Raw genomic sequence first — 16,334 nt, forward strand, 5'->3', positions numbered from 1 at the left:
TTTCAAGGTATTTAGATAATGCAGATTGGGAGATGATATGAGGGTAGAAACAATGGGTTTGGGAAGGGAGGACCACTTCGGTGGATTCCTATTTATGCTAATATGGTGTATTTTCTGCAGCCACTATGCAATGGTAAAAGGAATTCATGGCCTTTCCTTACTTTCTTTGTCTCCAACATACACTCCCATTGTAGTCCAATCCAAAGCCCTACCATTCAATCCCAATAGACTCCTCTTCCTTGAATCTCTTTGGCTTCCATTACATTTTTTTCTGAATTCACCTCCTTCTTTTCTCCTATTCCTTGGTTTTGTTGATTACTTCGGTACATAATCCTTTATTCCTCTTTTTCCTCAACCACATTTGCTCTCCTTTGCCTAAGAGCCTTCTTATAGATCTGTTTTATATATATATATATATATGATTATATATAATTATATATGTTCATATATAGTTTTTTTCTTATGGCCTCATCTATCACTTGTATGTAGATTGCTCCTACATCTGAATCTCCTTCTCTGAATGCTCTTTCGGATTCTGTTCCAGACACAGGAAACTAAGTAATTTGTCAAACACAGGAAAATGCACTGGTAGGTGGGATGGGAACTCAGGATTTCTTATTCCCAGGCTGTTACTAAAAGGTAGCTCTTTTTTTCTTCCCTTGCTTTTAAATAAACTCTTCTTTCATCCATTTTGGCTCAGTTTTCATATCATCCTGGTTTCTTTTAGCCTATATTAAAACAAACCAAAAACTTAACCAATTCTTCAAATGGTCTCTGAGAGATGGCATTTTATACCCAAAACCCATCCTTATTCCCCTTTTACAAGAGTCTCTGATTTCACCTTCACAAAATTTCCTTTTCGGGGAATTCAAAAGAAATATTTAGCATTAAGAAGACAATCACCATTTTCTTTTCCTTCCAAGTATTTAACTTGCCAAATACCAAACATTTACATTTTAAATGTAAGCCAGTTTGAGGAACTGCTTGTCCTCAAGGACAAGGGAGCAGGAGCACCTGTGGAGTGCTGAAGAGTCTGTGTATGGAAAGCCAAAGGTCTCTAACCTGAGAAACTGGAAAAATAGCAAATAAAAACTCAGCTCTGGGAGGCCTGGGGCTAATTCACCCACGCTTTCCCCTCCAAATCATTTGGACTTTCTTTTGGTATTTATCCTGAGAAGAGGACAGAATATAAGGAAGAACTAAGAAAAGTTAGACCCTTAAGACTAATTTAAAAAATCATTCTTATCCCACTCTTATATTCTGCATAGAAGGACGTTTAAAAGCACACTTTACCTGCAGATTTCCATGGAAACCAACCAAAGGGAAACTAGAAAGGAGAGGCATTGCAGAGCCATTTTTGGGCGAATTGATGTCTGATTTTCTTTAGGCCAGACTTATCTTTTCTCCAAGGTCTCAGTGTTTATTACAGCAACAATGACCTCAGTAACAACTCCTCCAGGATAGTTTTATTTTAAAGGTGCCTCACTTAAATACTTCACCTAACTGCTTTCAAAATCGGACAGTCCTTCGTGGGTAGAAGTTGAAATACCGTCAGTATCCCGACTCTAGTTCTGTACCACCAAGTTCAGTCTCTGTGAGAAGCTTGTGCCGGGCAGGACAGTGCTGCGAAGGCATGCTTTTTAATGACTTGATGTGCACGTTGCTGTACACCTTGGCTGCAAAGCAGGGGCTGCGATTAAAAACTGCCAAGAGCCGGATGTGGTGAATTATCGGCCTCGCAACTTGGGAACGTAAGGATGCTTTCTCCTTCCTTTTTACACTAAAAACAGAAAACAAAAAACAAAAAAACAAAAAACAAAAAATCCAACAGGCATCAAAACCGTCCGAGCGCCTAGGGAAAGCGCGCCAACCACACAAAGAAAAGGAGGGGGGCTACTGGGATTCAAAATCATTTCCCCAGGACGCACAACCTCCTGGACCTATCGGAGTTAACTGCGCGCTTAGTCGTAGCCAATAGATACAGAGCTTCTGGCCCAGGTCCGCCTTGAAGACTAATAGACACTTACGTAGTCCAATAAAATATTGTGATGCTGAAGAAGCAACCAATACATTTGCGAGGTGGGTGGAGTGTAGGCCAGGGGGTTGGCGGTGCCGTGTCATGGAGGTTCAGTTTCTGAGCAGCCATTGAAGGGGAAGGAACTGCGGGTGTGTGTGTGTATGTGTGTGTGTGTGTGTGTGCGTGCGTGTGTGTGTGCGTGCGCGAGTGTGTGGACAAGGAGGTGGGGGCAGCCGAGTTAGAGTTCCAACTCCTTGGACTCCATTTGCTATTCTATTTCTTCCCCACACCTATCTGTTGGTGGTGGGCTTTCTATTTGCGTTTCTTTTCATTCATTTCCACAGCTTTTTAAATTTTAGGGTTGGGGGTAGTGGGGAAACACAGGAAAAGGGAAGGGAGGAGAGTAGTGGCAGAAGAGGAGGAGGAGGACATGGAGATGAAGAAGAGGATTAACCTGGAGTTAAGGAACAGAGCTCCGGAAGAGGTGAGATGACTCACCCCCCGCCCCCCATCCTTATATTTCGAGGGTCGGTTTTTGAGGACCGGGGTGTATGTGTGGGATGGGGTCATAAATTAACCCCACCTGAGATAAGGATTGGAGGAAGTGTTCAATTTTAAGTTTTAAATCATTAAAGTCTTCTTAAAATGGCGAAGGGTTTAAGTTTCTAGGGGCGTTTTTGTGTGTGCATGGGGGCTTAGCCCCTTTGGGCTCTCATTGAGTTGGGCTTCCTGCCCTCGTGGGGGCGGGGAAGCGGGGCTGTGCGGGCCGCTCTGCGGCTTTGCTCTCCGCATTCGTCCTGAGGGCCAGCGGCGTGGGCGCAACCCCAGGTCCCAGTCGCCCCTGCCGCAGCCATCGCCACCCGAGAAGTTAGTCCAACTTTCCTGCAGTGCTGCCAACTCGTTTGGGGGAGGGGGAGAGGGTGCGTGCCCCGGTCCTGGAGGCCGCTCGGCACCCGACGTCGCGCGGAGCGCGGGCTGGGGTCGTCGCAGAGTCCGCGGACCGACCGCTGCCGGCTGCGCCCACACCCGGGGTTGGGGGGGAGCGGTGCGCGCCGACAGCCACCAGGCAAAATCTGGGTCAGCCGCGGGCTTCTCAGACTGCGGCTAAGTTTGGGGATTCCTCGCAATGACTGGAGGTGGTGAGACGTGAGGCGGAGTCCCTTTCTTTCCCCTAAAGGGGAGGGAGACCCCTTGCTTTTACACTGCGCTGTAACGATAATCAGCATGTCGTGTCGTAGTGGCCGCAACTCCAAATTTGATCCCTAGAGACGGTTTCACAGAACTCGACAAATGGGTCGTGGTAATTTTATGCTTTCAAAATGGGTTCGGCGAGACTAAATGATGTGCTTTCGCGGCTGTCGCCTTAGTTAAAGAGACGGGGTTGGGAGGGGCCACGTGAGGCGGGGTCGGGGTCAACTTTCGGGGGGCGGGCGGGAGGCGTTTCCGCGCCTTTTTGAGGGCGCCCTCTCGGCCTCATCAGCCCTCCCCGCCTGGGACGGTGGCGCAAGGGGAACGCGGCCCGGGAAGCGACACCTTTTCTTTCGGGGCGTCCCCGCCGGGTGTAGGGCTCCCGGTCCGCTGGAGCGGCAGGTCGCGGGACACGCAGCTCTGGGCCCCTTCGGCCTTTAGGTTGCGGAAGAAAGCGTCAAGTTTGGCTAGTTTGCAGTCCCCGAAATAAGCCCTAGAATTGGAATATACAAGATATATATTTTTAACAGGTTTGGGAGTGATGCCTTGCATACCAGGATCGAGGATGAGTAGGTCTTTGGTCAGTGGGCTGCCGTTTGCTGGTGGGAACTCAAGATATTATATGGTTATTTTTTGTAGTCTGGGTTTTTTTGAAATTGGTAGGGGGCGGGGAGAAGGAAATAGTCGCTGCTATAGGGACTATCCCTGAGAGACCTCGAAGTTTTCCAGGGCCCACGCTATAGATGATTCCGGGGAAAATAAATAAAATCAAACTTAAAAGCTGCTTCTCAGAAGCACACATTTAGAATGGTTTTTTATGTTTTGGGTTGGAAAAATGAATTTGCCTCCTGCGATCCTCCTCTCCATTATTTTACGTAGTAATCGGTAGTAACTTCCTTGCCACTTTTGGGGAGTGCAGGCGGTTGCCTTTTAGTAGCCTATTCTTCCTCTGCTATGGTGTAATAACGGTCTTGTATATTTATATAGCGCTTTACAGTTTACAAAGCACTTTTCGTGTTTGTTATTTGCTTTCCTCCTTGGGACAAACTTGTAAGGTGGACTGTATAGCAGACGGAGTCTCGGGCAGTGAAGTGATTTACATAGGTGGTCGAACTGGTTTTCTGACACTAAATCTAGTGGCCCTCCCACCACTCAGGTAGACTAGGAATCAGAAGGCTTAGGTCGAGGCACAGCTCTGCCACATGCTAATTGTGAAACCCTGGGCTGTTCACCCTTCTTTGGGCCTTGGTTTCCTGATCTCTTAAGTGGAAGGTCATGATGCCTTCTCTATTCACTGAAAAATATGTCGAAGTCATATTCAAATAGAGAAGGTGACATTCCTTGTTATTAAGTTTTAGCCTTCAGAATACCACAAACATGGTTTGCATTGGGGATGGAGAGCCAGAATCTCCTGCCTTCCCCTTAAGGTTAAGTCATTCAGGTCCTTAGGCCCGAATCAGAAGTTTTACTCCGAAAACTCTGACCTTATGGGGGATCCAGCTCCCCCCTCCACCCCCAAAATGGGGAAAAGTTCGCAAAAATGCTACCAGGATGGCAGGGAGAAATAACATTTTGTCAAGAATGCATTGTTCTGGGTGATATTATTTGACCTCAGCATTAGAACAAATAGCACTAGAAAGCTGGGTAGTTCCAGAAGGAGCTTTCTAGCATTTCCTCTTGAAGGATAACAGTCTTTTTTGTTATGATGGCATTTCTCAACCAAAGATTTTTTAAAGAATTGAAAGCTGAAAAAAACAAACAAAAAAAGAATAAAAATTCCCTGTAAAGTTTTAGGGCAGTTCACTTGAATCCTTTTCCCATAGCCCAGGTGTCCCCTTATTACATGAATATATGTCCTGATGTTGAGGGTCATTCTCCAACATCAGGATCAGAGACACGTTACACATGGGGCCTTCCTTAAAGTTTTGTTTTACATGTCTCTGTGTTTTGAAGCAGGCATTGAATTTTTAGTCCAAGTTTAAATTTAAAAGACTGACTTACAGTGATGGCTTTGGATTGTATTTCAGGTTTTGGGATGGAATGAAAAGTATCTGCGTAAGGGGATTAGTGGTTCTAATTTTACATTTCTAGAGGGTAAGGACCCAGGTTTATTGCTAAATAGACTGCAAACTAAAGAATCATTAATGTTTTCCCTCTTACAGGTAACAGAGTTAGTCCTCGATAATTGCCACTGTGTCAATGGGGAAATTGAGGGTCTGAATGATACTTTTAAAGAATTAGAGTTTCTGAGTATGGCTAATGTGGAACTAAGTTCACTGGCCCGGCTTCCCAGCTTAAATAAACTGCGAAAGGTAAGTTGGCATTAGGTGTGAAAGCATCAAATTTTCAAATTTTCAATGCCAAGGACTATTATTATATCTAGTTTTTGACCAGATGAAATGACTGTTGTGTCTACTTATTAGAAGTTTCTAGGTTTCTAGACATAAGGAAAAGGTTGTATAGGATTTTGGAGTCAGCTCTAATACTGCTTTTAGAAATCTAAATTTAATAGTGGAATGCCTTTATGACATGAATTTGGATTTAACATCTATAAAATCCAAATGTAACACAACTTGAACCAAACCTGGGTTAGGAGCCCATTATATCAGGGTTCTAGTAATTTATTTGGGTGATACTATTAGGTGGGAATTTGGAAATTAATGGCTTTAATATCAGTTTCTTGAAGCCAGGGAGAATGACACTTGATTTTCTTCTTTTAATTGGTGTATTTAAAAAATCGTTGATTCATCCTAAGCCTTCACCATTACTTGTTTTCTCTCTGTGTTGAATATATAGTTGGAACTTAGTGACAATATAATCTCTGGAGGCTTGGAAGTCCTGGCAGAGAAATGTCCAAATCTAACCTACCTCAATCTGAGTGGAAACAAAATCAAAGATCTCAGCACAGTAGAAGCTCTGGTAAGTGGGAAAATTTTTGTCTTTGGACTTGCTCTTTTTTGGTTGACTTTTTAAGGATTTGTTTGTATTTTATCTATTAATTTATATTTAATTCTTTTGAAACTTCTGAATTTTTTATGTTATAATCTACATTGTTACTGCTTTCTTTTCCTTTCGAGTAAATCATCCAGATACATTTTCAAATCAGCGACAAACTTATTTTATCATCAATTTTTGGAGTTGAATATCTGGTTTAAAAATTTCCAGTATTAACTTTTATTCCTTTCCTTCTTTCTTGCTTATTTTTTGAGTTCTTTTATTACTTGTTCCCTTGTTTCCTGGTACAAGGGAAGGAAAAGGAGATGAAGTAGAACTCTGAAAAACCTTGCTTTGGTTTTTTAAAAGTTTGGGAAGAGATTCTAATCGAAAGTAAACTTGTTAGTGGGTTTAAATTAACTATGATATTCTTGTTGCCTATGTGTGCACAGATTCTGTCAACAAAAACATATTGAGTGCCTACTATAAGTAAGGCACTAAGCCAAGTGCTAGAGACACAATACAGCAGTGAGCAAAAGAGTTTCTATTCTTGTGGAGGTTATATGCTGGGACCTAATTTAGAGGGTTGGCTGTGCTTGATCTAATAATCTTTCATTCTAAAAATCCAAAAACAATCCTCTTGGATATATATTATTGGATATACATTATTTGTTTCAGGAGTTAAAATTAAAAAAAAAAAACATGGTATTTTAACTCTTCAATGTAAATTTTAACTTTACTTTTCCAGCAAAATCTTAAAAATTTGAAAAGTCTCGACTTGTTTAACTGTGAGATCACAAATCTGGAAGATTATAGAGAAAGTATATTTGAACTACTGCAGCAAATCACATACTTAGATGGATTTGATCAGGAGGATAATGAAGCACCAGACTCTGAAGAGGAGGATGATGAGGGTAATCACTCTTAATACTCATGGATGTGTCATAATTATAGCCTCCACTCTAGCCATGCAAATTAATCGAGCCTGGAAGTTTAGCTGTGAAAAAAATTAAACAAGGTGCTAGTAAGACAAGAAAAATTTAAAAACCCACAGCTTAGCCCTGTATTTCTTCTTTCAGATTTCTGATAGTGTCAGGGAATTTAATGATTATTATAATACCAAGCTCCATGAATTTTTACATCTTTGTACATTTGTATAACCATCACACACAAAGTGGTGACTTATAAAATAGTACTTTTTTTCTTCTTTATAAGAGCCATTCATAACAGCATTATTCATAATAGCCCAAAAGTAGAAACAACTCAAATATCCATCATCTGATGAGTAGATAAACAAAATGTGGTATATAAATTTGATGTAATACATGCTGCAACATGGATGAACCTCAAAATCATAATGCTTAGTGAAAGAAGCCGGTCACAAAAGAACCAATATTGTATGCTACCATTTATATGAAATGTACAGAATTGGCAAATCCGTAGAGATAAAAAGTAGATTAGTCGTTGCCTGGGCTGGAGGGAAGGGGCAATGAGGAGTGACTGCTGTTGGGTATGGGGTTTCTTTTTGAGGTGATGAAAAATGTTCTGGAATTAGATAGAGAACATATATTTTTATATAAATGTGTGAGTAACAGATCATATTACAGAAGAGCTGATATTAAAGAATTAAAAGAGACTCACCTTAAAATTTGTAAAGGATACTGCTTGTTACTATTGGGTGGGTAAAAGTTTTTCACTGAGAAGAAATTTGTTGGATAAACAATATAAAATATGGAATAATGGACAGCAGGTTTTGCAGTGTCCACAAAATAAAACAAACTCTAGTGCATGTAATGTTTTAATGAAAATCTATACATTGGTAAAATATTAGTGTTTACAAACCATAAATAGGAAACATGAATGATGTAAAAGGGAGTGTCTTAAAATCATCCTGATTTTCCATTGACTTAAGAGTTTTAAGTGATTAGGGCAGTAGTAAAAAGGATCAACATACTAGCACATACTAGCCAGAAACATTGCCTAGCCATTTGCTCATCTTTTAAAATATTTTTAAAGATGGAGATGAAGATGATGAAGATGAAGAGGAAGATGAAGCTGGTCCACCTGAAGGATATGAAGAAGAGGAGGAGGAAGATGAGGAGGAGGAAGATGAGGATGAAGATGAAGCTGGCTCAGAATTGGGAGAGGGAGAAGAAGTGGGCCTCTCATACTTAATGAAAGAAGAAATTCAGGTGAAAAGCCACCTCTTAATGTATACTAACATTAATTATTTAGGCAAAGTGCTAAGTACTATAGAAAGTGAGTTATGTAGAAATCTTACAATTTTTTCTAACTTGTGGATATGACTTTTTTCTCATTGTCCCCCACTGCATATTTTGTCTAAATAATCATAAACACTTAACTGATTTTACCTCCTTGATTATCTTTCAAATCCATTCTGCCCTCAGCAGCATTGTGTTGTGGAAACACTTTATAAATGTTCCTGAGCTTTGGTTTCTCTATTTATAAAATTGAGGTTATAATACTAACCTCCTAGGATTGTTGTAAGGATTTAATAAGATAATATATGTAAACTATCTAGTCCTTGGCATATTATAGGCACTTAAGAAAACATAAGTTTCTTCCTCCTAGATACCTCTTTTGTAATGGCTGTCTAAATGTTCTCTTTGAATACAGCCTTACCACTTAGGTGTGTCCTCCACAGTGCTGCCTGGGTAGTTGGTCTGAATGCAAATGTGATCATATCACTAGTCTGCTTGAAATCTTTAATGTTACCCTGTTGCCACCATACAAGGTCTTTCATTATCTGGCCCCCACTTCCTTTCCTAGCCTCATCTTTCTCAATACCAAGTTAAATCATTGCCTTATCACACCATTTCTTGCCTTTATGCCTGTATATACATGTTCATTCTATCTGAAATGTTTTTCTAACCATTCTGTTTGATGAACTTAATTTTATTTTTTATTAAAGTAAACATAAATATAATGAAGTATGTAAAGTACATTAATTTATGTACAGCTCCATGAATTTTTTTTTAATTCATTTTTTTTTGTCCATGAATTTTTATATATGTATATGCTAGTGTAACTACCACCCAAATCATCAATGCCTAGTGAACTCTTATCTTTAAAAACTCAATTCTGTAATTGCCTCATTATCCTTTCTAGGATTTCTCTGAGGCAATCACTCCTTCCTCTGTTACCTTTGAACCTTGATTAGGTTTCTATTGCCTGTAGACCCTTTTGAAAAAACTTGTTTATCGGGCTACTTCCTACTAGGTAGTGAGTTTCTTTGGGTCAGGGGCCATTCATCTTTGTGTCTCAGCCTCTAGTACATTGACTGGCCCACAGTAGGCTCATGAGAAATAGCAGTTTACTTGAAGAAGTGGTCTTTAGCCCTTGGAGTTTAGATAAGTTACTTTCTCCTAATGTTAAGTTAATAAGTTTTAGAATTCAATATCCATTTTCATAATCTAAAATATCTCCTATTTAGACTAGAAATTGTTAGTATTCTTGTTTTAATGACTTTTACATTGGTTAGATAATATTGATCAATGATAATTTTTCTCTGTTACCATTTTAAATATTAAACTAGTGTGGAAAAAATAAGGACTTTTGCTTGCTTGAGGCCTTATTGAGTAAGGACTATACATTAATGAAGAACAGAACTTTAAGTATTCATAGAGAAAGTCAACCTATTCACCAACATCTTCCAGTATACAATTTGAATATTTCCCCGCCCCCAGTTTTTATTTATTTAGTAAAATAATGGTTTCATGTTCTTTTGCATTTGGCCTTTTATTTTCTCTGACATTGATTCTGCCTTGAGTCTTAAATAATTTTAAAAAAATGACCTTTAACTAACTACAAATGTTTAGGTTATCATTCCATTTAGTTTTGGGAAATAATAACCAAAAATGACACTGTCAGGTATAGAGCAAAAATCTCTAAGATAATACCTACAAACACTGAGTCCGTATAGGGGTAGAAGCTACCAGTAGAAGTTTTCATTCATGATGAGATAATTTGAATGATTAAAATGAAGTCTTGTTTTTAGAAACTAAATGCCAGGAGAAGCTTCAGAGACTATGGAGATAAAAAGAGAAGTTAAAAGGAAATAGAAATTGTATTTGAATAACTATTTTTTGGGGGGTTTTTTTTTTTTTGAGTACTTTTATTTCTTCCTATATCAGCTGTTCTTCAGAAGCAGGGAATTTATATAAAGCAGGACTTTATGTATGCATAGTATATTTTGTTAAAAATGGGGGTGGGAGGCTGTGGAAGGATTGGGAATTATGGTGCCCTTGCACTATTTGTAGGACAAATTAGGAAACATTTTATTTCCTACTAATAAGGAAAAGACCATAATCTGGTGAGCAAGTCAGTGGTAAAAATCCTTTTTTTTTTTTTAAGGGTTATTGACTGATAAGAAATTAAAAAACAAAACTGCATAAAAGTATGAATCAATTAATCTAATCATATTTGTTTAAAACAAAATCCAGAGAAGTAATTAGCTTTTTAGACCTCTAAACTATCAAGTAATAAATGTGATTAGTATGTCAAGTGTTTCAAAAATCATAAATATTAAATATCACCTTTTATTTGAGATGTTTAAAATATGTCTCCCTCCTTCTCCTTCCCTCCTCTTCTCTTCTTTCCCCTCTCCTCTCTGCCCACCTCCCCTCTTCCTCTTCCCCTTCCTCTTCCCCTTCTGTTTAAGGATGCGGGGTTTTCTGATCTTTTATTGTGGTTCCGTTTTATACTATTTGCAACTCCGTCAATTCCTTTTGCTCCTTGTAGCTTGATGCTATTCTTGTGTGGAGATAACTTCCCAGTGTTTGAATTAACTGCATAAGAATGGTGTGTGGAATGAGAATCATGCAGTTTAACTTCTCTGGGGCTTCTGGCTATGTGCTAGAAAATTAGGTTCTCTGTATTTCTAGCATATAGAGCTATGGCTATTGTGAAAAGAGTGGATTGTTCAAGTTTTCCCTAACTACCCAACTATCCAGCAGTTCTTGACTTTCTACAGTTGGTTAAAATATTTTTGAGAGCAGTAAATTTTTGAGTTGGTGAGGAGACTCTAGATTTGGTTTGGTTCTTTTCAAATACATAATAGTACCTCACCTACTTGGAGCTCAGCTGTTTGGAACATAATCAAGAATAAGGCAGTAACTAAGTGTATAAGTCTTCTGAGTAGGAGAGTGTTCACGCTGTTATTCTAAATCTATTTTCCTTTTATATTCAGTTCTTTAGTAAGCTTGTGATCTATTTTCTGATTCCATTGCAGATTAAAATTGAAATAGTAACTGATTGCAAAAGAAAAAAAGTCATAAAAACCAGGAAAAGATACAACTTAAAGTAAAGACCAGGGTCATTTTACAAAGGAGACAACCGTCCTACATGTATTAGTAGTCCGCGGGAATCAGCATACACTAGTAACGTATAATGTTCATGGTCAAAATAGTGGCCGTGATTATTCAAGAAAAAGGTTTCAGTTCAGCATAAAATGGTAAAAGAGTACAATACATTTTAGAGATTTGTATCCCAATTGGCTAGAGTCAAAAAAAGCTTATGATGCTTTAAAGGCTATGTTTAAATCTTAGCTAACCAGAACAACTCATTCCACAAGAGTGTAGATCAAGTTTTATTGTGATTTTTATTGACATTTGCTATTTTGATGTATAGATTTTTAGATGTTGAAGGAATATATAGATCTTTTAGGCTACTACTTTATCCTTTTAGCAATTGGAAAACTGAGGTCCAAAGAGAAAAAGTGACTTAGTCAATATATAAAACTATATTGGGTCTAGGGTTTGGATAATTTCTACTTCGATCTGTAAAGTTGAAGGACCTATCTTTGAAATAGTCTAAAGTAGCTTTTTTCCAATATGGTAGTCACTAAGCCATATGTGGCTATTTAAATTAATTAAAATGAAATAAAACTAAAAATTCAGTTCCTCATTTGCACCTAGTCATATTTCAAATGCTTAATATCCACGTGTGACTTGTGGTTGCTGTATTGGACAGCACAGATACAGAAATAGAAAGTACTTTTTGACAATATAGGCCTAGAGCATAACTTATTTTCATCAAAAAAACTTGAGATTTAGTTGGGGTTTTAAAAAGGATCTACGTAAGTTAGGCAGAGAGCATCAGAACAGAGAATAATTGTAGTTTCTTTGCCTTTGTTGGGATATGTTACTACTGAAGAGTGAAAAATCCATGTCATGGCTAATTATTCTCAAATTGAATATTTGAATTTCAAGGATGAAGAAGATGATGATGACTATGTTGAAGAAGGAGAAGAGGAGGAGGAAGAGGGTGAGTTACATTAGCCATAAAAAAACTCTAAAATTAATGTCATAGCTATTACTTATGTTCTTTAAAGAATGATTCTATCATTCAAATTATTACTGAACCCTCTGAACCTCAATTTTGGTATGTAAATGACTTAAAAGGTATAAAACCTTTTTTAAAGAGTAATTTTTTCCAGGGCATTCATTAATTCTATTTAAAAAATTTTTAAATGCTTACAACTTTTATTTTTCTTAATTAATTATTTTTATTTTTTATTAGAGAGGTTGTAGGTTTACAGAAAAATAATGCAGAAAATACAGAGTTCCCATATACCCCCCATTATACACAGTTTTCCCTATTATTAACACTTTGCATGAGTGTGGTACCTTTGTTACAATTGATGAAATAATATTATTGTATTATACTATCAACTGTAGTCCATAGTTTACGTTAGAGTTTGCTGTTTGTGTTGAGTCCTATGTGGGTTTTTTTTTCTGATGCTTTTTATTCTAGTAACATATACTATGTAAAATTTCCGCTTTAAACCATATTCAAATGTATAATTCAGCAGAGTTCATTACCTTCACGATGTTGTGCTACCATCACCACCATCCATTACCAAAACTTTCTCATCACCCCATTCTGTATCAATTAAGCATTAATGCACTATGCCCTATCCTCACCCTGGCCCCTGGTAACCTGTGTTCTAGTTTCTGACTATGAATTTGCTTAATCTGATTACTTCCTATCAGTGAGATCATACAATATTTATCCTTTTGTCTTTGGCTTATTTCACTTAATATGATGTCTTCAAGATTCATCCATATTGGCGCAACATCATTGATTTTTACAACAGGAAGGAAAAGATAATAGAAACTTGAACTTTACTATTTTTTTTCTAGGGTCTCTCATTTTGGAGAGGGTGAAGCTTTATCTGTAAGAGAACAGTTGAATTCCAGATAATGCCCTTTTTAGATTTGTTCTCTGGTACTCTCTTTATATAGGCTTTTCAAAATTTTAAAAATAGTCGCTAAATTTCATTGATGTCAAGCCCTTTGTTTTTCGTTCTGTACTTCATGATTTGGCCACAAGGGTGCATAGCAACTGTCAGTATTTATGGATTTATATATGTTTGTTAAGTCTGTTCAATACACTGACATTGAAAGAAATTCAAAGAGGAAACTTAACCTGTAATTTTCTTAGGTCATTAACTTTTCAGTAAGATAGATTCAAAATTTTAACTTAAATATTCATTTGTTAAAATTAAGTATTTTACAAGTTTCCTTCCACTCTTTCTTAAGAAGAAGGTCTTCGAGGGGAGAAGAGGAAACGAGATGCTGAAGATGATGGAGAGGAAGATGACTAGATCATTTTAAGACTAGGTTCCCTAATGTTCCTGGATTTGCAGTAGAGCGATCACGTCTTCTTTCTTTCTTCATGTACGATAGCTATCCCTGAAGATAACATGTAACTTTTTATAGGAAAAGTGTGGTTTTACTATTTTTGCCTTTTTATCATTCCAAATAAGATTTATTAGTCTGTTTATGAACATGTTGTATGTAGAGAAAAATTTTCATTGACCCCCATTGTGAAATTCCCTAGCAATTATTTGGAATCTTAATTTTTCTAATTCAAGTTCACTGTATTAGCCATTTTTAGCCCATAATTAAAACATGATAGGTTTTACACAGGTTTAGTATGGTGCATTTCATTCATAAGGTTTTAAAGTTATTTATAAACTAATTGAAATCACAGTAGGCTATAATATGGAATGGCAATAGTCTCTTGAATGATAAGTTGGTTTTTTTTCAGAGGTGACCCAGAAACCTTTAGTTCAAAGACAATGATTTTTTTTTTTTTTGGCTAAGAATATTTGGGTACTTTTTGTCACATGTGTAACTTGGAAAGTAGAAGCAGAATTGTAAAGGTTCTATTCAGCAATACAGTTCATGGATTTTGTGGAGGCTTCTGAAACCTCTGTTAAGCCTGGTGACTGATAAGATTTTATTTTTGAAGGAAAAATTGCCTATACTAAGTTCAGAGATATGTAGGTGAACCTTTTTTTCTTCAAGCTGCAAATCATGACATGCCAGGGTTTTATTTTGTTTTGTTTTGTTTTCAGGTGTGCATTCCTCTTCCTCTCAGCAATTCCTTTATGATCACCTACCTTTCTTGTTTCACTTCCCTCCATCTCAAAAAAAAAAAAAAAAAGGTTGGAAACCTTGTGGATACCAGGAAAACCTTCAGTCGTATATCAGAACCACTTTTTCAGATCTCTTAGTTTTAAATGACCAAATGAAAGAAATTGAGTATTTTCTCTGATACAAATATTACTATCCATACAGTTTTATGCAACGGGTTCTGCTTAAATGTAAATCTTTATTTGTTGACAACAGGTATAGACTGTTATTGGTAGGATGGAGAAAAAGAAGCAGGGGAGGCTTTTGGAAGAAGTGTCATTGTTCTTTAAAAGTCAGAACAATTGCCTTCTTGATAATTAATGAGACATACAAGTCAATATTTTTAAATTGGCTTCCCAAATGATTTGGATACTACTTTGCAAAGTATTTTTAATTTTCAATTATTTTTCATATAAAGCGTTATCAGATATTACAGCATTTAATTGGAATATATTAAGGCAGTTGGAAAATTATTTGAAACTAAATTGATATTAAAATTAAGATTTGTTTTCCAAATGGATGTCCAGTAAAAATATAAAAGTATTTGGGATAAGTGTGAGTGTGCATGTATGTGTTCTTTGTATGGCTAGTAAATAAATTATAATGAGTAGACAAATACATCTCCTTTTTTGTCATGGAGGCTCCACTCAGCTATCTAAAATTTTTTTTCCCTTTGTTTTGAATATTTGTAAATATTTTTTAAGTTGGTGTCAGCAGATTAATTTGAAGTTATGTTTAAATACTGGGACACATTTAAATTACTGAGTATAGTTCTACTTTTTATTTTTTTATTTTAAAATGTAATACTTTGGGGTTTTAAAGTAAAAAATCACAAAGTTATTTGTGGAGAAACTAAAAAATTTGCACAACTGACTGAAATAAAATTCTTGGCATAAGTTTGGTGGAGGGATTGAGATTTAACATTTTACTCCTTTTTAATAATTGAAATGCCCCATTTTAGTCCATAAAAATTTTCATCGGATAGTATGCCAGACTATAAAATACTTATTTTAAAAAGTAAATATATATATTGACTTTCTTATCAATCATCTTATTGTGCAATCAAAAATAGAGTTCTTTGGTTTGAAAACACCAGCCTCCAGATAACTTTTAAAACTTATTTAGCTTTGTGGGTGGTATTTTCATGCAAATAAGTAAGGGTGGGTTTTATATTTTGTAGAGGTTTTTGGTCCTATTTTAATGCTCTTTGTATGGCAGTATGTATATAGTGTGTTAAGTTCCTAAAGAATCTCTCTTTAAAAAATTTTGAAGTTAATACTTTTGTGCAACTGTGTTTTGAATAAAGCCATGACAGTGTTAAAAACATACAAAAAAATGCAGTGGTCCTGATCGTTCTTTTATTTTCTGACTGTTCCCTGTTTTTTCCTGACTGCTGTAACTTAAATTTTTTGAAACCAAATTGCTTAGGATAAATCAAATTTTTGTTGTAACAATTAGTTTCAACATTTACTTTTTCAACACCTTTGGGGGCTTTGAAAGTCTTTTTAAAAACTGGGAAACAACTTGGAAGTTAACTCATTCAAACACTTGGATATGATATGAGGCATTGGTTTAACAGTTTAACTTCTCATCTGCCTTACTACTTTTTTCCAAGAATCAGAAAAATTTCTGGATTCCCTTAATTTTTCTGTTAGAGTTGCAAATTGAGCCAGTGTTTTTTGTATTTTGATTTGAAGTAATAACTTTTTACCTATAGTTAGCTAAAGTTATTGTGAAACTATTGTACACCAATA

General features: G+C 36.8%; 1 protein-coding gene across 7 annotated transcripts; it reads left to right on the plus strand.

The window, feature by feature from the left end:
* Nucleotides 1-2,123: 2,123 nt before the first annotated feature.
* ANP32E (acidic nuclear phosphoprotein 32 family member E) lies at nt 2,124-14,667 on the plus strand. Of its 7 annotated transcripts, none has more exons than XM_037826114.1 (7): nt 2,127-2,501; nt 5,368-5,517; nt 6,002-6,124; nt 6,888-7,053; nt 8,156-8,331; nt 12,370-12,424; nt 13,702-14,667. In XM_037826114.1, exons 1-7 carry the CDS (start codon nt 2,448-2,450, stop codon nt 13,764-13,766), a joined length of 789 nt encoding a protein of 262 aa, XP_037682042.1. In that variant the 5' UTR covers nt 2,127-2,447; the 3' UTR covers nt 13,767-14,667. The 7 variants fall into 7 exon arrangements, with proteins under 7 accessions (XP_037682048.1, XP_037682042.1, XP_037682043.1 ...); XM_037826115.1 differs by having other exon boundaries at nt 13,705-14,667; XM_037826119.1 differs by lacking the exon at nt 2,127-2,501 and adding an exon at nt 3,136-3,153.
* Nucleotides 14,668-16,334: the final 1,667 nt, after the last annotated feature.

The sequence above is a fragment of the Choloepus didactylus genome, chromosome 2, assembly GCF_015220235.1.
Source record: "Choloepus didactylus isolate mChoDid1 chromosome 2, mChoDid1.pri, whole genome shotgun sequence".
In the NCBI taxonomy this organism is placed as follows: domain Eukaryota; kingdom Metazoa; phylum Chordata; class Mammalia; order Pilosa; family Megalonychidae; genus Choloepus; species Choloepus didactylus.